This window comes from Dreissena polymorpha, chromosome 3 (genome assembly GCF_020536995.1).
Source record: "Dreissena polymorpha isolate Duluth1 chromosome 3, UMN_Dpol_1.0, whole genome shotgun sequence".
NCBI classification, from domain to species: domain Eukaryota; kingdom Metazoa; phylum Mollusca; class Bivalvia; order Myida; family Dreissenidae; genus Dreissena; species Dreissena polymorpha.
In genome coordinates, this window is record NC_068357.1 from 50,030,354 (window position 1) to 50,052,527 (window position 22,174).

Below are 22,174 nucleotides of genomic sequence, written 5' to 3' on the forward strand. Positions count from 1 at the left end.
TTTGCAGTATTGAAGATAGCAACTTGATATTTGGCATGCATGTGTATCTCATGGAGCTGCACATTTTGAGTGGTGAAAGGTCAAGGTCATCCTTCAAGGTCAAAGGTCAAATACATGTATATGGCTTCAAAGCGGCGAAATAGGGGGCACTGTGTTTCTAACAAACACATCTCTTGTTTATATTTATAACTCGGTTTGTACAAAATAAATACTGGTTGTCAATGTGAGTACATTTGTCATTTTTCGCTAAACCAGCATTTCTTTTTGTATAAAATAAGTTTATGTGTAAAAAGTCCATCCCTTTATCAATAATGAATCTGAAATGACTGTTAGTAAAAATGTTAAATTCATTTTGAAACGTCCACAAAATGGTTATACATTATACATAAAAAAGTATGAAACATAATTGATGATAACAAGTACTTAATTTCTTGAAAACATAGATATATTGTGATATTTGCATCAGTTGTTTCCCGTTATAAAAGAAAACTTGGACAATGGTAAGTATCTGACAGAGCCATGATGTATGTCTTTTAGCTTACATTATGCATGGTGCATATAAGTATATTCAGTTGCAGGATAAAATTCAGTAAGAACAAAAAGCCTATTAATTCATATATATTACAGTAGTGAGTACTTAGAAATTACTTAATATACTTGACAAAAATAATTTTTCAAACTTCCATAGAAAAGTTGTATGTGACTACCGCTAGAAAGAGCATGATATTAAAATTACAATAACATTTATGAATAACTTATGCTTAAACAAGTATGCTAACCATTTCGATAATTCATTTTTACTAAGGGGTGTGATTTTGTACTCCTTTCAACTAATTTTACCTTTTTAAACGCTTGTGTTATAACCATAAACAAAGTGTTGTTCAAAACCTTTTATGTGTGTACAATTATTTCAGAATTTCAACCTTGCATACATGTACGAAATCACACCCCTATGAGTTGTGATTGCCAGCTATTTCCTATAGTTGACTGTTTCTCTGTGCCCTTTGCTACCTGGAACAGTTTGCAATTGGCTGACTGTGTTCTCATGTATGCGAGGAACTCCCAAATACAAACTACAGCAACAGATTCACCCGGGCCGGCCCGGGCATTTTGATGCTGTAATTGTCTGGAAAGGAAAAGGTGATCATCTCGTAACTTGCTCATAAGTGTCGCTGTTGTGCAAACTGTATTGTCTGCTTTTATGAATTGGTTACATTTTTATGTTTTGTTTCTTGGCAAAACTGGTCTTTAAGTGTCACAAATTTGGAAATGTCTCCCTTTTTAGCAAATGTAGATAGTACATTTTCATCAAAGATTTTAGTGTGTTACTGTTTATTTTGCAGTTTTGAAAAAAGTACATATGCTATATTGATTTTTTTTGCTTATATTAATTGTCTTGTTTCAGTATATTCAAACAATTGTGTACTGATTGGCGTGGTATACCGGGTACTTGTATTGTTTATTCATGTAAATAAATACATGGAATATTTTCATAGTCTTACATGTATTAGGTTTTGAAACACAACTTTTCAGTAGAATATTTAAGAAATAATAAGCAAAGCCAAACAAGTAAGGGTTGAGAGTGAAACTATTGTATCTAATATAGATAGAAATGGTAAGTTGCTTCATTTTTGAAGTTTTGATGATTTTTTGGGGTTTTGATTATTATACAAAATGTAAGTTATGAAGCAACATGGTGTTGATTTGTTTAACAACAGATTCATGTTCATCAATGCTTAATGTATTTATGTCTCTCTTTGTCACTGTATCCGCATATTTAAGCATACAATGCTTGCATATTGGTGTTTTGCAGCCTTCATGATGTTGTGCAACCTCACCTTTTCCTTTGAAAATACAACAAACATCTTTTGAACTTACAAATTGAAAACAAACAAATATGAAACAGTGATTTTTTTTGCTCAAATTTACAGCCGATTTTCGGCTGCTTCCCAATCGCAAAAATACACGTTTTTTCCCCAAAAATCTGACCAAAATTTCCCCAAAAAAAACCAACTTACAAAAAAAAAAAAATTTTTTTTTTTTTTTTTTTTTAGAAAGAAGTCAAATATAACTTAATTATGATTTCTTAAATCTAGGTCTCAACTTTATTTTTTAAACATCTTACAAAATATATAACTTGAATTTAGTCATTTTTGTCCATAAATCATTCCCAAACTTGCCACTTTTATTGATTAAAAAAAATCCCAATTTGACCAGACTCCTTTTCTAGAAAACTCCCTGGACATGCACTTAAAAACAATATCACTTCTGTTACTTATAATCCTATTTATAATGCTTAATTTTTCCCAATTTCATGGTTTATCGCGCTATTTTTCCCAATTTCACGGTTTATCGCGCTAATTTTCCCAATTCAAATGGCACAGGCTGTAACAAATTAAAGCAAAAAAAATCACTGTGAAAAGACCTAAAACTTTATTTTTGTAAGAATAAAACCTCTTTCAAATAAAGTTCTTATGTATTGATAGAATTTAGAGTTTTTATTAGGTAATTGTAAATGTTATCTTTCAGATATTATAATAAAATTGAAAAGTGTTTTAAATGAACATTTTCTAGATATGCTGACTGTTTAAACAGGAATCTTAACTAAATTTCAGTGTTGTTTTTTGTAGATTGTAGGACTTTTTGAATAATGGCCACAAATATTTACAGTGTTTGTATTCAGTTTTTTGGCAAATTAGGTAAATACTGTTTCTGGTGTAATTGGGAAAAAATGGTGTGTTAAATCCTGAAGTTGGCCTGAAGACTTGCATTGTGAATCCAAAAATTGTGAACCTGCGTTGTGAAGTGGTCAAATGTTTGCTTGATACTTAATTGCACATACCCATTCTAATCTTACTTCATGGACTTGCATGCCAAAATTACAAATTAATAAAATGTAGACATACGTGTATACATACTGTTTTTAGTATTTACACACAAAAATTCATGCACTGTCTGTGTATATAACCTTTCAGGGAGTATCCTCTGCTGTTACTGCTGTTTGCTTTTTATATTTTCTTGTGGTAAATACGTATTATACATTAGCTTATTTTTATGCTCCCCCAAAATTTTTTGGGGGGGAGCATATAGTCGCCACTTCGTCCGTCCATGCGTGTGTCCTTCCGTGCACAATTTTTGTCCGGGCTATTTCTCAGCAATTAATGACCGGAATTCAATTAAACTTTATGGGAAGCTTCACTACCAAGAAGAGATGTGCATATTATCAGCCGGTTCTGGTCGGATGATTTTTCACAGAGTTATGGCCCTTTGAAATTTTCCATTTACTGTACATATAGTGCAATTCTTGTCCCCCCAACTACTAGATGTTTCCTTTTATCTGAATATATAGTGAAATATTGTGACAAAAAAAACTTTGGGGAGCATCACCCGTTTCCGACGGTTTCTTGTTCTAATTGCTGTACAAAAAAATATTGTAACATATTTACATTATACATGTAAGTTGCTTTATAATTATGTCCCTTTGATTTGAAATAATGCATGTGTTCATTTTAATTTTCACCAATGTTTTGTCTGTAAATACATGTAGTAAAAATATTTTTGATAAAAACATGCCTGAAACAATTTGTATTATCAATTTGTCTCATTCTGAAAATTCAGTTCATTGGTTACTTTTAAACCACATAGCAAAGGTTAAAAAAACGTGTACATTCCACATGTTAATGTACAAGAAAATAATCCTGAATGTTGAAGCAATGATAGTACATTGCTTCTTAAGTCTATAGGTGCCTAACTTAAACAGGTCCATTTATATGGACAACATTGACAACAATTGACTTCAAATGGAGTCTTCAGTATGTGTGTTCATGGTGCTAATTGTGCATTTTTTGCTTTGAGGTAAAGAATGATTTCTATGTGCCATAAAGTGAAATTTTGTAAATACCATAAAGTGGACATACATGTACATTTTTATTTGCATTTTGAATGTTTGCCATTAGTGACTATTAATTCAGTATATGAGGCCAATCTCCGAATGTTGCCAATTTTGGCTTTTTACCATTTTGTCTAGTACATGTATACCAGACACAATAGAATCAATAGATATAAAGCAAAATTCAGGAATAGGATATCTTGTTTTAGGAAATTGACCTGCCATGCTTGGTACTGAATAATGCATGAGAGCTCTTCATATAGCAATATGGAGCACTCAAAAGAATAATAATTGCTTTGGTCAACTAGTGTCTGAGCTATCTAGATATAATTATTTTAATTGTTCTTAATCATAATATGCGTATTTCAATAATCAGACTTTCTTTGCTTTTGGTGGCTATAATTGGTATTTGAAAGGTTGATGAGTTAGTTTGATTGACAGCTGGTGAGTGGTCAGCTTGCTAGTAACAGAAACAGCCAGTCTCGTGCCCTTAATATAATTTTACCAAGCTTCTCTTTTAAGACTACTATTTAAGTTCATTTTTAATTAAAAAATTCTATCAGTACGTTTGTAGTTCATCTTAATTTCACAGTTGATATATTTGGTTCTAAAATCATGTTCCACAGAGAACAAGAAAAGCAACTCTGGTGGGTTGGCCTATGACGTTATCCTGAAGCCTGCGGCCGGTGACCTGCCACGCCCCTCATCCCCGCCCAAGGACAAGGGCCTCACCCATGAAGACATTGTACGCAAACTGCAGGAGGCGGAGGAACGACGACTGGTCTGTTGATTTTTAAAATCTTGTTTAGCTGACCTGAGAATAATTTGTTCATGGTGAGCTTTTGTGATCACCTTTGTGTCTGTCCTGCATCATCAACAATTACCATTTGAACACTAAAGATTTTTTCGCTGTTCCACCTTTTTCGGCGGATGCAATTTATTAAGGGGACATTTCTGAGATTCATTTGGGTTTGAGCCGGGTTAAAACCAATGCCATGGCAGAAGCAGCCCAAAAATCCAATAAACTATTCACATGTTACACTGGCAGCAGTGCTCCAGCTAGGCCTAAATCGAAGGGCGCCGCGCCCTGCCCTCCCGAACCTCCGCCCTGCCCCCCGAACCTCCGCCCTGCCCTCCCCCCCCCCTCAAAAAAAAAAAAAAAAAAATTTTTTTTTTTTTTTTTTTTTTTTTTTTTTTTTACATATGATAAATTCATAAATCTCTTATTACATTGTAATTAGTTTAATCCTCATTGTAAACATTATATTTGAATGGTTTAATAATAATGGGAATAATACAATTATTTATAACATATAAATTAACCATTCGGTACCCCTCGCAGATTATCATAATCGGACTCGGGAGAAATACGGGTTGAAAGAAGTCCGCCCACGTGATACCATTCTAAGAATGTTACAACAACAAAAACAATAACAACGACGGCGTCCATAATTCCTGTAGAGTTTGTACTTGCTCTGGCTTCAGAGCATAGAAAATCCCCATTTTCATCTTTGCAAAATGTAAACAACTCGCAAAACGGGCCATGTTTGTTTTTACTATGTAATTTTGATTCGCGTAGGCCCGCGTAGGTAGACCGCAATACCGCTTCCGAAATGTGTATTCATACTATCTCCTTCGAGGTACTTATCCGATGTTTGACGGAAAGGGCCGAGAATGTGCGATTGATAAATTAACATGCAATAGGAAGCATTCCAGAAACACCCGCGCGCTCGAACGTGTCCTTTTCACAAAATACTGCGCGTCGAAAGTGCCCTTTTGACAAAATACTGCGCGTCGAAAGTGCCCTTTTGACAAAAAAGCCCCCCTGCCCTTTTCAAATCCTAGCTGGAGCACTGCTGGCAGTATTATTTTAATTGTACACTATAAGATGATGTTGTTGTTTTTTATAAGTCTAGATACTTTACTTGATGTTGAATTTAAGTTTTCAAATTTTCCTGCAGCTTTCAATCAGACAATCCACTCCTATTGTTTGTATGTTTTCAAATTTTGATAATGATTGGAACGAATCTCTTCATGTGATAAACCATTATTTTTTCACCAATGCATTGAACCTTGCCGTAGAATTTTATCCAAAAATCTTCTAAATAAAACATAGCTTATAGATCTTTATTAGGCTTTGTAGACAATTCCTGTGAGAGCAACACCACATTGTCTGATATGGTAGTATTATTCCATCCCCTACTGCTAATCTTGTATTCACAATTTGATGAATTACTTATTAGTTGGATAATGGATAGTGAAAGACAAAAATGTTCTTATAAATTCATTAATGTCCATTCCCAGCTGTTTTTTAAATGATTTACAAAATTACCTGTATGTCATTTTAAAAGGCTGTCTGAAATGTCTGTGCAAAATAAGTGTTTAATTGGTTGGTGAGTCTGTAGACTTCTCATGTGTATCCATGGTTTCCAGTTAGTGCAGACATTTAATGTAGATTGAAGATCCATAAATTGTATGGCTTTGAAAGATAAAAAAGAAACAAGTCCGTGTCTGATAAAAAAATCTTTTAAAAAAGGAAGAAATTTTATCAAACGTCACTTCTTGACTAAAACATGACAATAGAGCAGATTTTTCTTAGGTGGTTTTAGCACAGCGTTAATATTGTGCCTTAACTTCCAAATCAATGTCACCACTACGCTTTATTTCCTGATCATGGTTACTGAAAAGTTATTTTTATTCCTTGATGTATGTACCTGTGAAAAAAATGTGGACATGTAAATTCTTGGATTTGTGATTTTTGCTATAAATTTTGTGGTGTTTCATGTTTGATTAATAAAATGTGCATTTACAAATACCTTCATTGAATTATGTCTATATTGATTTAACTATATTTGTTATCTGGATATGACACTTGATGCAACAACAAAAAGGAATGGTTGTTGAATAACGTGTTTTGAGAATTTTTGTGAATCCAGCAAAAATTAAGAATTATAAAGATACAAAAAGATAGTGTTTTTGTTTCACAGTTATGAAGTAGTGTAAACTTTGATTTTGTTCATGCAAAAAGTTAAAAAAATTGAACTCTAAAGGGTGCATGCCCTTTCCCCGCTGCCTTGCCACTATGCCTGAAAAAGTCAGGGGGGGGGGGGGTCAACTCACTAAAGATAATCATTCAGTTATTGCACCTGGGTATAATAAAATTTGAAAGTTCCACAAGCTGTTAGACAGAGATTTTATTTAAAAAGATGGCTGTGAAATCAAAGTGGTCAGAATTAGTAATTTTAGCCATTTTACTAGATTAGTGCATTTCTTGTCTGACATTGCTTCCCAATACCTGGCCATTTTACAAATTTTATGTTGATGCATAATGTTGCCTAGCGCAAATTTCTCGACATCTTGTGCTTTCAGAGTGGGAAACCATTACTCAGTACTGTTTGAATTATGATTAAGTGCGAATCCTTTAGGAATTTCTTGACAGACTAATCTGAGGATGCACACATTTTCTGCTGGCTGTCTATATGATGTTAAGAGATATTCTTGCTAATGTGAGTTTTATGACTGTGAGTTGCCCTTACAGTTGTCGTAAGTGTGCTGATTTGATTCAGAATTTATTTTTTGTACATTGTTTGTTCTTAAGTAGTAAATGCATAGGTCAACACAAAACCAGCAATTTGTATCAGAATCTGTCTCTAAGAGATTTGTCCAGGGTCCATGGGTCACAACTTGTGACATGTCATCTTCATACACTTATGAAGATTGCGATTGAATGAATAATATTTCAAACAAAATTATGCAATGCCAAAATTTTAGTTGATTCCTAAAATATAAATATCCCTTGCCTGCATTAAAAACAGAAAATGCATTGTATTCAACAACGTTGTTCCTGTGGTACAGTATCCATTCGATCCAATTATAATACCAGCACTAAAGGGGCCTTTATACATTTTGGTAAATTGACAAAATAAAAATAATAAAATTCAGGTTTGCAAATTTTCTTTGTAGTTATGATTTTTATGAGGAAACAGTCATACTGAACATTTACCATGCTCTGAAATATACATTATATGCATCATTCGACGATTTAAAACCTGAAAATTATAAAGCATTGCAACGCGAAACGATTGATTAATTTGGAGAGTTCTGTTGTCGTTATATTTTGTGAAACTATGAGGATTGCTTATATTAAGCATGAAAAACATCAACTCATGGTATGAGTAAGGATGGCCAAGTGGTCTAATGCTTTTGACTTTTAATCCAGGGGTCAGTGGTTTAAGCCCAGTACAGGGTTACTTTTTCTTGCCCCCGGATCGAACTATGTTGAATACAGCAAACTTAAAACTTCAAAGTAACATCATTATGTTTAGTCTAATTACCTCATTAGATGTTAAAATGTTGTTCTTCTATGGGTATCCCCTGCCAAAGGCGGCAGATATTGAATTGGTGTCTGTCCGTCTGTCATTCTGAACATCCGTCCCTCTGTCACAAAATTTTGAAATTTGCGGGTCATATCAATTCAAGTAACGTGCTTGTTTTTCTCTGTCAGTTTGTGATGAAGACAGAAAAATCTGACAATGTGATATAGGATAAATGGAATACCTGCTAAGTTTTAAGCATGGAAAACAGATATGAGTATTGGAAGGTGAGAAAAAACCTCTGACATTTTTGATGACTTATTGATTAAGTTTTCTGAGCAGTGTTGTTTAATCCCCGCCAAAATATCAATTCAACAATTTTTTTTGGTTTTTAGCTCCACTGGCCAAGGGCCAGCGGGGCTTATGTCATGGGCCTGTGTCCGTCGTGTGTGTGTGCGTGCGTGCGTGCGTGCGTACGTACGTACGTCCGTGCGTGCGTGCGTTAACTTTTTCTTTAAACATCTTCTTCTCCTAAACTACTGGTCCAAATCTGATGAAATTTCTCAGGAATGTTCCTGTGGTGAACCTCTTTCAAATTTGTTCAAATTATGCCCCGGGGGTCAAAAAATTGAAAATTTGCTTATATAAGGCCTATTTTGTGCAAACTTTATAAATCTTCTTGTCCATAACCATTAGGCCTAGGGCTACCAAATTTGGTATGAAGTGACATCTTATAGTCCTCTACCAAGTTTGTTCAAATTATGCCCCTGGTGTCAAATATGACCCTGCCCCGGGGGGTCAAAAAATTGAAAATTTGCTTATATAAGGCCTATTTTGTGCAAACTTTAAAAATCTTCTTGTCCGTAACCATTGGGCCTAGGGCTACCAAATTTGCTATGTAGTGACATCTTATTGTCCTCTACCAAGTTTGTTCAAATTATGCCCCTTGGGTTAAATTTTACCCTGCCCCGGGGGGTTAAAAAATTGAAAATTTGCTTATATAAGGCCTATTTTGTGCAAACTTTAAAAATCTTCTTGTCCATAACTGTATGGCATAGGGCTACCAAATTTGGTATGTAGTGACATCTTTTTGTCTTCTACCAAGTTTGTTCAAATTATGCCCCTGGGGTCAAATTTGACCCTGCCCCGGGGGGTTAAAAAATTGAAAATTTGCTTATATAAGGCCTATTTTGTGCAAACTTTAAAAATCTTCTTGTCCACAACCATTTGGCCTAGGGCTACCAAATTTGCCATGTAGTGACATCTTATAGTCCTCTACCCAGTTTGTTCAAATTATGCCCCTGGGGTCAAATTTGACCCTGCCCCGGGGGGTTAAAAAATTGAAAATTTGCTTTTATAAGGCCTATTTTGTGCAAACTTTAAAAATCTTCCTGTCCATAACCATTGGGCCTAGGGCTACCAAATTTGCTATGTAGTGACATCTTATAGTCCTCTACCAAGTTTGTTCAAATTATGCCCCTGGGGTCAATTTTGACCCTGCCCCGGGGGGTTAAAAAATTGAAAATTTGCTTACATAAGGCCTATTTTGTGCAAACTTTAAAAATCTTCTTGTCCATAACCATTGGGCCTAGGGCTACCAAATTTTGTATGTAGTGACATCTTATAGTCCTTTATCAAGTTTGTTCAAATTATGCCCCTGGGGTCAAATTAACCTGGGGTCAAATTTGACCCTGCCCCGGGGGGTTAAAAAATTGAACATTTGCTTATATAAGGCCTATTTTGTGAAAACTTTAAAAATCTTCTTGTCCATAACCATTGGGCCAAGGGCTACCACATTTGGTATGTAATGGCATCTTATAGTCCTCTATCAAGTTTGTTCAAATTATGCCCCTGGGGTCAAATTTGACCCTGCCCCGGGGGGTCAAAAAATAAAAAATTTGCTTATATAAGGCCTATTTTGTGAAAACTTTAAAAATCTTCTCGTCCATAACCATTGGGCCTAGGGCTACCAAATTTGGTATGTAGTGACCAGTGTTCTCCGGAAGCACCGGCGGCCGGCGATTTCGCCGGCTACTGACAGTCTAGGCGCCGGCTACTTTCCCAAAAAATATCAATTGGAAACGGCGCAAAAAACGCCCGTTTTAATTCCAGTTGTGACGCGATTTTTCAATTTCGTCTTTCTATTAACTAACCGGATGTTTCTATTCTAATGCGCGTTAATTTTGCGCCGAACAGGAAGAAGCACGGATAAAACCGATCGATAAAGTACACTCCACGCGTTTTCCCCAATTTCTCTCGCTTCTCCGCGGGCAGTGACCTGGAGGGAGATTAAGAAAATCCCGCGATACGCGGCGTTTGCATGATTTTGGACGCGGCGGTTAACGATCGGCAAAATTGATAAGCCGACGCGGCGGCCCTCGGCGTTGGCAACGTGGGGGAAACTCCGCGTTTAACGAGATAACGATCAATTTAACGTTGTTTGACTTCCTGATTTTCAAATAAAATTACATTTATTACAAGTACATACATGTAGTATAATATATACAATTATAAAAAAAAAACAAGATAGATCGATCCCGACGTGGTTGTAGAAGTAGTTGTTGTTGTATAGAAAACTCGTTGATTTACGACAAACAAAGCGTCGTCTTTTATCTGATACTTACCAATTAATACAGGGAACAAAGGGTGGAGTTTAACAGTTAATTGAACACGTGTTTTACGAAAAGTTGAGTCCTGAATGGCCGTAATTACTTGGTCTAAGCTTTGACACAACAAATAAATCTATCTCGGATTTTCCGACAAAGGCCATTTTCCCAACTTTTTGTACAGTTACTAATAATGGCGTCCGCGTGTTTACGAAATTCGAAACACATTCATCTTAAATAACGGTGTCTTGTTGGATAATAACTGGATTTTATTTTTTTATTTCATTTTTTGGTATGCCCAGTAGCACACTGCTAACGCGGTGTTGCGCGGCGGTCACTGATAAGAACGGAAATCGTCTGCATTTACCGACTTGGCTAAAGTAATACACGCCGCGGGAATTAGCGAACGCGGCGTAACGCCGAGCGTTTTATCGAGTTCACCTCGCTTTCCAACGCCGCGTGAACACTTATGCAGATCTTTTTAAATGGACCGCCATCAAATCTGAGGAGTGCAGCCAACTGCTTTCTGATGCAGCTCTGATCTGGAGAAAGACACATGTAAGGAACCTTCCTCCTATGAAAAAACTGCCAAGTGTTGGTGGATCAGCTCACACGGACAACTTTTACCCAACAGTTACAGTGGAGTGTGGAAATCAGACAGATTTAGAAAGTATGATTTTTCCATTTTTAATCCGAGATGATTTACCTCATCATACACCTGTCCCCAAATAATTAAATTCTATATGATTTTGCTATTAAGCCTTGTTTGTTTTGCCAATTTGATAAAAACAATTACCTGATCTATTATTTGATTCCACATGTACTGCAGTACCTACATAACATTTAAGATTGCTATATTATCAGCAAGTTTGGAAGTCATCATAAGCAGTTTGTATTTATAGCTGGTTCCTATTTCTTCTTTATAAGAAGTTGGTAAACTGTTCAAAAGTAAAAAAATGTGTTTCCAATGTCTCTAGTGTTTTTTTATTACTATCAATTCTAGTTATTCAATGCGAAATGTAACATCTTTGAACAATAAGTTTTTTATCAAAGAATATTTAAAGCAGTGGAAGCTTATTCTTGATGCAGCTCAAAACAGATGCATAAAGCTCATACAAGAGCTTTCTGCATAACTTTTTCACTGCATTAAACAGCCTACTACTATCTGAAAGATCACTGCTAAATTTACATAATTTTATGAACAATATCTAGTGGCAATTATAATGTAAACTGAACAGGTAAAGGGTTAAACCAACCAATGTCAATATTTCATAATTAAGAGTAAAATTGACTTCTTTTGTTCACAGAGATGCCACCACTGGGACAATCCCTGGAAGAGGAGGCCCTGAAAAAGCTACAGAACGACCTTAACCAGTTTGTCCAAGTGCAGCCTGAGCCAGCCCCACAGTTTGGAGAAGCAGAATACCAAGATGCCCACCACGCCCTTGGCATGGATGACCAAGGCTCTGGGCTAGATTCTGACTATGGATCTTCAGATTCAGATTATTAAAAAACAGTTGTTGCAATTTCATGTTTCTTTTTTCAAAGTTTGTGAGAGAGTTATTCAATAAATTTCAAATAAATATTTTATTTTCTATGAAAAATGCTAGGTTACTTCAATCTAAGAAAAACTCCCTAGAATGCACCAGATTGCACCATTTCACTCATGTACTTTTAAAAAAATCATGGGGGAGACCCCCCATACCCCCCTGGCAGGAGGGGATACCCCTCCCGCACCTACCCCACTCGCCACTTCGCGGCTCGTGCACGCGACATGCCGCGTGCTTAGTCACTGGCTACTTTAAAAATATTTCTGGCTACTTTAGATTTTATGGAGAACACTGAGTGACATATAATAGTCCTCTACCAAGTTTGTTCAAATTATGCCCCTGGGGTCAAAAATCGAAAATTTGCTTAAATAAGGCCTATTTTGTGCAAACTTTAAAAATCTTCTTGTCCATAACCGTATGGCATAGGGCTACCAAATTTGGTATGTAATGACATCTTATAGTCCTCTACCAAGTTTGTTCAAATTAAGCCCCTCGGATCAAATTTGACCGTTCCCCAGGGGTCACAAAATTGAACATATGCTTATATTGGGCCCATTTTGTGCAAACTATAAAAATCTTCTTGTCCATAACCATTGGGCCTATTTCTACCAAATTCGGTAGGTAGTGACATCAAATAGTTATCTACTTAGTTTGTTCAAATTATGCCCCTAGGAACAAATTTGACCTTGCCCCAGGGGTCACAAAAATGAACATATGCTTAAATAAGGCCTGTTTTGTGCAAACTTTAAAAATCTTGTTCTTAATTATAGAGCCTAGGGCTACTAAATTTGGTATGTAGTGATATCTAATAGTCCTCTACCAAATTTGTTCAAATTATTCCCCTGGGCTCAAATTTGACCCGGCCCCGGGGGTCACAAAACTGAACATATGACGTTTACCAGTGGAGATTACTGCGGCCGTTTGGCTGTGACCAACAACAACATCAACATCTTGTAAACATGAGATAAAACCCTGTCATTTAGTGCCATTTTAGGTCAGATGGTGACTGCTTACAAAGGCATTGAAGTAAGAACATGTGTTATGAATGTTTTTCTTGTAAACTGAAAAAAGTCGGGTTTTATTTAAATATGTCGAAAGTGACCATATATGCGGATGAAAATATTTTGGATGACATTTTAATTTCATGTCTTTTTTGTAGTGTTAAAACCAGTTTAATAATATATTATTGATTTTAAAAACACAACTTCCACAGGGCTAGCGCTGGCCCAAAATATCTTTGAGCCACCCAGATCTAGGGGGGTCCGGGGGCATGCCCCACCCCCACCCCCCCCCCCCCACCCCCCCCCTGGAAAAATTTTTGGATCCTAGATTATCTGTGGTGCGTTTTGGGCCTATTGCCAACCAGTTTTTGTTTGTTTAAAATAACAATATATACAAGCACATGTCACATCTCATAATATACATCACATCACAATTTTCATAGTTATAGAGATATTTTCATACAGCACATTTTTAACAACATGATGAATGGCATGTAAAATACAAGCATACATTTCATTCACAAAATACATTGCAAACAAATCCTGCTATACACAGAGAACAAAGTCATGACATGTATCATTATTATATCATTATTATTCTGCGCTGTTTTTTACAAGGCTACAGTTTGTAGTTCACTTTAAAGTCAACATCTTTGCAGTCTTTTCCTTCAATTGAGATTTTCATGAGATGTTCCAAATTTTGTAGACGATATGAATAACTGTTCCTATGTGTTACAAATTCGTAACTTTAATTAAACTTTAATTGCAATTAAACCGCGCGTGTTGTTCACGTTTTCCTTTTATTAAAATACGCCGCTGTTAGTTAGCATAGTGTGTGAGTAAAACGATCAAATTAATTAATAATCACCTTTTCATCGGCAGAAAGTTGTAACATCAACGACATAGAACTAATTATTTAATTATCACTCTTTAATTTAGATCGATAGTCAGCTTGGAAATAATTAATTTATGGTCACGCTTATTTTATTTTTAGCTCATCTATTTTTTGAAAAAAAATTATGAGCTATTGTCATCACCTTGGCGTCGGCGTCGGCGTTGGCGTTGGCGTTGGCGTTGGCGTTGGCGTCGGCGTCCGGTTAAGTTTTGCGTTTAGGTCCACTTTTCTCAGAAAGTATCAATGCTATTGCATTCAAACTTGGTACACTTACTTACTATCATGAGGGGACTGGGCAGGCAAAGTTAGATAACTCTGGCGTGCATTTTGACAGAATTATGTGCCCTTTTTATACTTAAAAAATTGAAAATTTTGGTTAAGTTTTGCGTTTAGTTCCACTTTTCTCAGTAAGTATCAATGCTATTGCATTCAAACTTGGTACACTTACTTACTATCATGAGGGGACTGGGCAGGCAAATTTAGATAACTCTGGCATGCATTTTGACAGAATTATGTGCCCTTTTTATACTTAGAAAATTGACAATTTTGGTTAAGTTTTGTGTTTAGGTCCATTTTATTCCTTAAGCATTAAAGCTATTGCTTTCATACTTGCAACACTTACTAACTATCATAAGGGGACTGTGCAGGCAAAGTAATGTAACTCTGACTGGCATTTTGACAGAATTATGTGCCCTTTTTATACTTAGAAAATTGAAAATTTGATTAAGTTTTGTGTTTAGGTCCACTTTATTCCTACAGTATCAAAGCTATTGCTTTCATACTTGCAAGATTTATGAACTATCATAAGGGGACCGTGCAGGCAAAGTTATGTAACTCTGACTGGCATTTGAACGGAATTATGGGCCCTTTATACTTAGAAAATTGAAAATTTGGTTAAGATTTATGTTTTGGTCCACTTTACCCCTAAAGTATCATAGATATTGCTTTCATACTTGGAACACTCACAAACTATCATAAGGGTACAGTAAAAGGACAAGTTGCATAACTCTGGTTGTCATTGTTACGGAATTATGGCCCTTTTTTGACTTAGTAACTTTTAATATATGGTTAAATTTTGTGTTTCGATCCACTTTACTTCTTAAGTATCAAGGCTATTGCTTTCAAACTTCAAATACTTACATGCTATCATGAGGTTACTGTACCTGGCAACTTTAATTTTACTTTGACCTTTGAATGACCTTGACTCTCAAGGTCAAATTATTAAATTTTGCTAAAATTGCCATAACTTCTTTATTTATGATTAGATTTGATTGATACTTTGATGAAACTACTCTTACCTGACATACCACAATAGACTCCACCCAAACCATCCCCCGTGCCCTCCCCTCCCCCCCTCCCCCCTCCCCCCCTCCCCCCCCCTATTTTTTTTTTTTTTTTTTTTTTTTTTAAGATCATCTCACAAATGACCACCACACCCTCACACTATACCCCCCCCCCACCCCCCCCCCCCCCCCTAATTTTTTTTTTTTTTTTTTTTTTTTTTTTTTTTTTAAAGATCATCTCACAAATTACCACCACACCCTCACACTATACCCCCTCCCATTTTTTTTTAAAAAATGGTTATGTTTGAAATACCGTCCAACCATCGCACCCAAACCCCCCCCCCATCGCCCCCCCAACCCCCCCCCCCCCCCCCCCCCCGGATTTTTTTTTTTTTTTTTTTTTTTTTTCGCTTTTTTGGAAGATAATGTAATAAATGTCCACAACCCCACACTATACACCCCTCTTCACTCCACTCCTCCCTCCTTTGTGATTGAAAATGAGAGTCCCTTCACCTTTAAAAAGAAAATAGATGAGCGGTCTGCACCCGCAAGGCGGTGCTCTTGTTAATCTTATAATACGACATTTGCGACCGGCCGCTATTTTGTTTGCTGACGACAATATTAACTGTGTATTCAAAGCTCCACCCATTTTTACGTTTCATTCAACAACGTCATTTCATGTGTAAGCGAACTCAGTTTTGATTGGCCAGCTACCATGTGCACTTCAATAACAATAAGGTCAAGCGATGTCTCGATACAGGTGCAGACCGGTTTTCGTTCACTGTTCAAATTGCGAATACTTTCATCGAAACAAAGAGAAAAATATAGAAAACCAGTTTCGGGTTAAAATGGCGGCGGTTTTCAATGAAATTTTACGAGATTTTCGCAAATCGGATTTTTTTTGAGCCAAATTCTCAATATTTTCGCAAATGGCTCAAGTGGCGAACGACAGCGCGAGCCCTGCTTCCATGAACATAATTATTTCAAGGAAAGTCAATATATGATACTGCACGGTAAACTCAAACTTTGTATCCAAGAGAAGGTGTTGAAATTAATGAAGTGCAATGTTCTTAACTATCGTATATGCTGCTTTTTAATAACTAATGATTCATTGTTCCATTTGTGAATCGTGACTGATCATGAATTGTTGAAATGATTGTCAATTGCTCAACAATCCATATATATTTCTGACCATTTTATAATTTTCTTAATGTAAGTTATGAATTGATCTTAGAAGTCAAATGTATTACTTAATTAAATACATTTATAAATATAAAGAAATAATCTTTAGGATATCATAATATTCTCAGGCCTGTTGGTCTTAGGGATGTGTGGGTTGATGAGCGATTTCTCCTTTTATCACAATTATTTCTACCCTACCTGATCATTTCCTTCATATTCCATTTTAATTCAATTGACGTCTGCAACCTCTTTCAAATTGGGAAAGTCCAAAATGTGTCGTTTGGTAAAGGGTTAAGGCATTTTGATTCCTATGGGTCTTGTTAATCTGTTTCAAATCAAATGCGTAGATTTGATCTTCAGCATCTAAAAATATGTGAAATAGAAAGAACAACAATATCTTTTGGAGAGATAAATGTACCTACGTTATAAGCAAAGGACCTGTGCAACAATTCCCAGGCTTTTTTGTTTGTTTAGTTAACACGGTAGTAACTTTTTCCATATATAAAAGTGCTCACCCTTCCAACTTTAAGCACCCAGTGGGACGATGGATAGAAAGAGAAAGTCACATGCTTGAGTACATTTCAACCCATGCGCATTACACGTTTTTTTGGCAAAGAAAAAACAGTGGAGCGATATAGGGCCATCATGGCCCTCTTGTTTCTCAAGTATGGGGACAAAATTTGATGTGATTCCTGATCTTAAAAAGTTTAGATTTCTCTTCAATGACTGCTTTAAATTCTCCATTTGAGGTTCTCAATTTATTCAAAAAGGTTAAAAATAAAACACAGCTGAAATAAACTGATCTTTATTTAACACTGACCTTGTTCCCTCTATCTATTCTACCAGACAGTCTATAGAGGGGGAGAAGTTTGCTTGTGCACTAAGTATTGTCCCAGATTACCCTGTGCTCAGGGACTACACTTTCCACTTCAATTATATATTTTTCATTTAATTAAAATCTCTTCTCGTCAAAAATCCAGTGAAGGCGGAAAATGTCATCCCTGATAAGCCTGTGCAAATCTGGGACAACACTTTACACACATGAATTAATCCCAGTTTCTTTTATACCTGACAGTCAATGGAGGCGGAGAAGCTTGCGCCGATCGCCAAGATGCGTGAGCGTGCCCAGGAAGCCATAGAGAGGTCACAGCAGGAGAATGAGGAGTTCTCACGTGCCACGCAGGAGAAGCTGCGCCGCTCCATGGAGGTCAACAAGGAGAACCGCGATGCTCAGATCCAGGCCCTACAGACCCGTCTCCGTGAACACGTGAGTGGTGACATGGGTCTTGTTGCGTATTTCAGAATGGGGCTTATAATAAGACACTCCTGTGTGTTTTTGGGTGGGTCGGTGCTGTAGAACTCGCTATGGGAATATTTCAGTTGTGGGGTGAGAAGTGGATTTCCTCTCCTAGCAGTTGATTTCTATATCTTCAATTTAAAAATTAATCTTATTTATATTTATTAGCTTGGCTGGATTTATAATCCTGAGGTTGTTCTTAAATCACACTAACTGGGAAGCAGAGAGGATGGAACTTATTGTATGTTGGACATAATGGAGGTGGGGGGGGGGGGGAAGTGAACTGAAGATGTGCCTTGGGAACATTTGAATTATTGAAGGTAGAGTGGGTTAGAGTTCAGGGAGAGGAGAGGAGTTATGTATAAGGGCCCAAATCTGTTGTGATATGTCCAGTTTTGGTAATGTGATTGTTGTATTGGTTTAAGTAAATTTTAGTTTGGCTAACTTTCAAGCTTGATAAATATCTCACCTGGAAACTGTTATGGAATTTCTTCTTCTCTAAGTTTTTTTTTACACACATACATTGAGTGTTGTCGATGTGTTGCCAGCTGTTGAAAGTGGAGGAGACGTGCAGGAAATCTGAAGAGATGACAAAAGAGTTGGAGGAACGCATCAAACAGAACCTCGAACAAAAGTCAGAAAACCGCCAGGCTCAAATTGATGCCATGGTGCAGAAATTGAAGGAACATGTGAGTTGGCAGATATTCCCTGATTTCTAGTTCTCATGGGATGTTCCTGTGGTGGAGATGATGGTGATTTATGGTGATTTATTGGGATATCAAACTATTGGCTGATGCGATTGAATGTTTACAAGGCTAGTTAAACTGTTCATTAAACGCTCCAGTTACAGAGGAGTTTTGACGGCGCAGGCTTATTCGTGTTTAAGTTTTTTTATTGATTTATTTTTTGTGATTTAAGTTTTATGATTTTGTTTTCTGTATTTAATGGGTGTTTAGTCTAGTAAATGTGTTTATTAGTGCATGTTTCAGCCGACTTTATATTTTCCCTCAATTTTTTTTTTTTTTTTTTTGAAAACACAAAAATGTTTGCCACTCATAATTGTTGGATGTGTTGATGCCTAAACACACATATATGGACAGCAGAAATATTTACTTTTCTCAGCACTTGTTGCTTTCTTTTTGCTCCAATTTTGGTTTGTATGTCTTTATTAACCTGCTTCTCTTTAACACTTAAAAACAATTCTTGTATGTCAAGTCAAAATATCATATTCGTTAAACTGCGTAAAAATTATAAATATAGGGATTATTACCTGACTGGTTGTTTTGATTGGTTGTATCGTACGAGTTGATTGAAGTATTTTACGAGTCTGAAAGCATTGAACTACAATGTGCATACAAACAATGAGTGCAATACAAACCATCAACAACCATGAAATATTCCATTTATTAATTTATGCACCTTCTTACTATGAAAAACTACATAGAAAATCACCATCTCTTAAAGTTATGTATAAATTTAAAATATAAATATAATATTATATTGAACTACTCAAATTTTCACATGAAATACACAAATATTCACATGCCATCATAATGATGTGTACATTAATAAAATAATTAAAAGTTCTGCTTTTTCATGAATTGGATTATAACATTTGAATTTTTCTAGTGCAAACTATAAGATTTCATTTTGAGATATCTGAACAGTTTTTAAAAAGTAAAATCTGCAAACCAGATTTAGGTGTAGTTTTTTTCCTTCTTTCAATGGCCTTATATAGGCCCCATCTGCCAAGAGAAAGGCACTTTTTTACTAAGAAAATTTCTATAAAATGATGAAATTACTCCATATTTCAAGCTTACTTTTGGGAAATTACTTTCGCTATTTCATTTTTGTCAATAATTTTTTCCCAAAATGAAAGGCCAGGCCCTTTACCAAAATTGCAATAAAAAGCCCTGAGATTGGCGAAAAGTTAACTGTATTTTGCAGGTTAATAATGAAAGGAGCTTGCATGTTATAATATTGGTGCTTTTCAGTTGCGTAACTCCGTGCTTTTGTTGTTGTGCAGGAGAAACACGTGGAGGAGGTGGTGAAAGCGAACGAAGCCCTGTCGCGCAGTAAATACAGTGAGGAGAAGGTACTGGAGAAGATACAGAAGGCCATTCAGAACCGAGAGAGCTTCCTGGAAGAACAGAAGAAACGGCTGCAGGAACATGTAAGACCAGACTGGTCTCTATAGAAGAGATGGTCCTGTAAGAACAGACCAGCCTCTTGCATTAGCAATTTTCTTTGCTTCATTGGGAAAAGTACCTGTACCACGCCTATTGGGAAAAGTAAATGTGAACAACCCTGAAATTTGGAAAATCGCGTCCTGAAATCTTAAGTTGGGAATCACGAGTCTTTTTAATTGTTAGGTATTCTATTGCCCACACCTGCCTTAATGTTTTGTACACGCCTTTTTGCTGTAATGTTCAGTTTCAATGTTCACATTATTTGTTCACTTGCAGATAACACTTTTTGAACAAAATTGACACAATTTTCCTTCCTTTTGGGTATTGTTTTAGCGGCAATTGGGAATATTCTTTTTTATGTCCCCCACTATAGTAGTGGGGGACATATTGTTTTTGTCCTGTCTGTCTGTTGGTCTGTTTGGCCCAACTTTAACATTTTGCAATAACTTTTGCTATATTGAAGATAGCAACTTCATATTTGGCATGCATGTGTATCTCATGAAGCTGCACATTTTGAGTGGTGAAAGGTCAAGGTCATCCTTCAAGGTCAGAGGTCAAATATATGTGGCCAAAATCGCTCATTTTATTAATACTTTTGCAATATTGAAGATAGCAACTTGATATTTGGCATGCATGTGTATCTCATGGAGCTGCACATTTTGAGTGGTGAAAGGTCAAGGTCATCCTTCAAGGTCAGAGGTCAAATATATGTGGCCAAAATCGCTCATTTTATGAATACTTTTGCAATATTGAAGATAGCAACTTGATATTTGGCATGCATGTGTATCTCATGGAGCTGCACATTTTGAGTGGTGAAAGGTCAAGGTCATCCTTCAAGGTCAGAGGTCAAATATATGTGGCCCAAATCGCTTATTTTATGAATACTTTTGCAATTTTGAAGATAGCAACTTGATATTTGGCATGCATGTGTATCTCATGGAGCTGCACATTTTGAGTGGTAAAAGGTCAAGGTCATCCTTCACAAGGTCAAGGTCATCCTCCAAGGTCAAACGTCATAAAGGGGGACATTGTGTTTCACAAACGCATCTTGTTTTTATTCTGGATTGGAAAGTGCCTTTTTCGGGTACTCTATAAAGAAGGAAAACACGCTGTAGATGCCTGTCTGACAAATAGTCTAGATATTATTTATCAACAAACATTGGCAGTATTACATGGTGGAAAAAAGTTCTTGATTGAAGAGAAGTTCTGGAAAGAAGATGTCGATGCCTAGTGGTCAGGAAAAGCATCAATAGTCTTGAATAGTTGTCTTGAATTTACTGCAGCCTTAAATAGATTGAATGTCATTAGCTTGGTCTTGAACAAACTTGGCCTTTAAAATGTATTGTCTGGAACTTTCTAAAACCCTGATCTAATAAGGGGTCTTCAATGTACTTGTGCTTGGATATGTGACCTTTGCCGAAGTTGAAGAACCTGTTTTAAAGATAGCGTCTGAACAAACTGTCTTCCTTTCCTCGTTATCTTTTGGATTTCTTTTAAAAGTTGAAACCTGTCCGTTGAATAAGTTCATTTGTTTCTTTGTAGGAAGGCAGGGTTTTTTGCTACGAAGATTTTTGTAAGCTGACCTGAACATACCTGAGCACCAGGTGCTCTTGTGATCGTCTTTGGTCTGTTGTCCCTTGTCAACATTTGAGCTGTGAATACTGTAAAGAGCGCATTTATTGCCAATTCTTCATGAAACTTGGTCAGAGCTTTTGTCCCAATTTTGCCTCAGATCAGTTTGAAACTTGGTCATGTGGAAGAAAAAAATAAACGGATAACTAGGTTAAATTAAACATAAAGCTTTGAAACCCACATATGCCACATTTTTGCCAAACCTTAATCAAACTTGGTCATAACATTTGTCCCAATAATATGCCAAGTTCCCTTATTCGACCTTGACATTGACCTACTATTGGACTAATTTAAGCCAGGCTTCTTTGGTACAATTTTGGACTACAAATCATAGGAT

The 22,174-nt window shown here is 36.3% G+C and overlaps 1 protein-coding gene across 6 annotated transcripts in view; it reads left to right on the forward strand.

The window, feature by feature from the left end:
* The window catches only part of LOC127874101 (stathmin-like), a 48,458-nt gene that overhangs the window by 21,127 nt on the left and 5,157 nt on the right, over positions 1–22,174 (forward strand). For 2 of the 6 annotated variants that reach the window (XM_052418236.1, XM_052418237.1), the window contains exons 3-7: positions 1,021–1,140; positions 4,516–4,670; positions 17,795–17,986; positions 18,565–18,705; positions 20,043–20,189. In XM_052418236.1, coding sequence (XP_052274196.1) covers positions 1,021–1,140; positions 4,516–4,670; positions 17,795–17,986; positions 18,565–18,705; positions 20,043–20,189 — 755 coding nt within the window. Of the gene's footprint in view, positions 1–488; positions 501–1,020; positions 1,141–4,515; positions 4,671–17,794; positions 17,987–18,564; positions 18,706–20,042; positions 20,190–22,174 lie in introns of those variants that run through there. The other 4 variants (XM_052418239.1, XM_052418240.1, XM_052418238.1 and 1 more) reach the window with 3 other exon arrangements.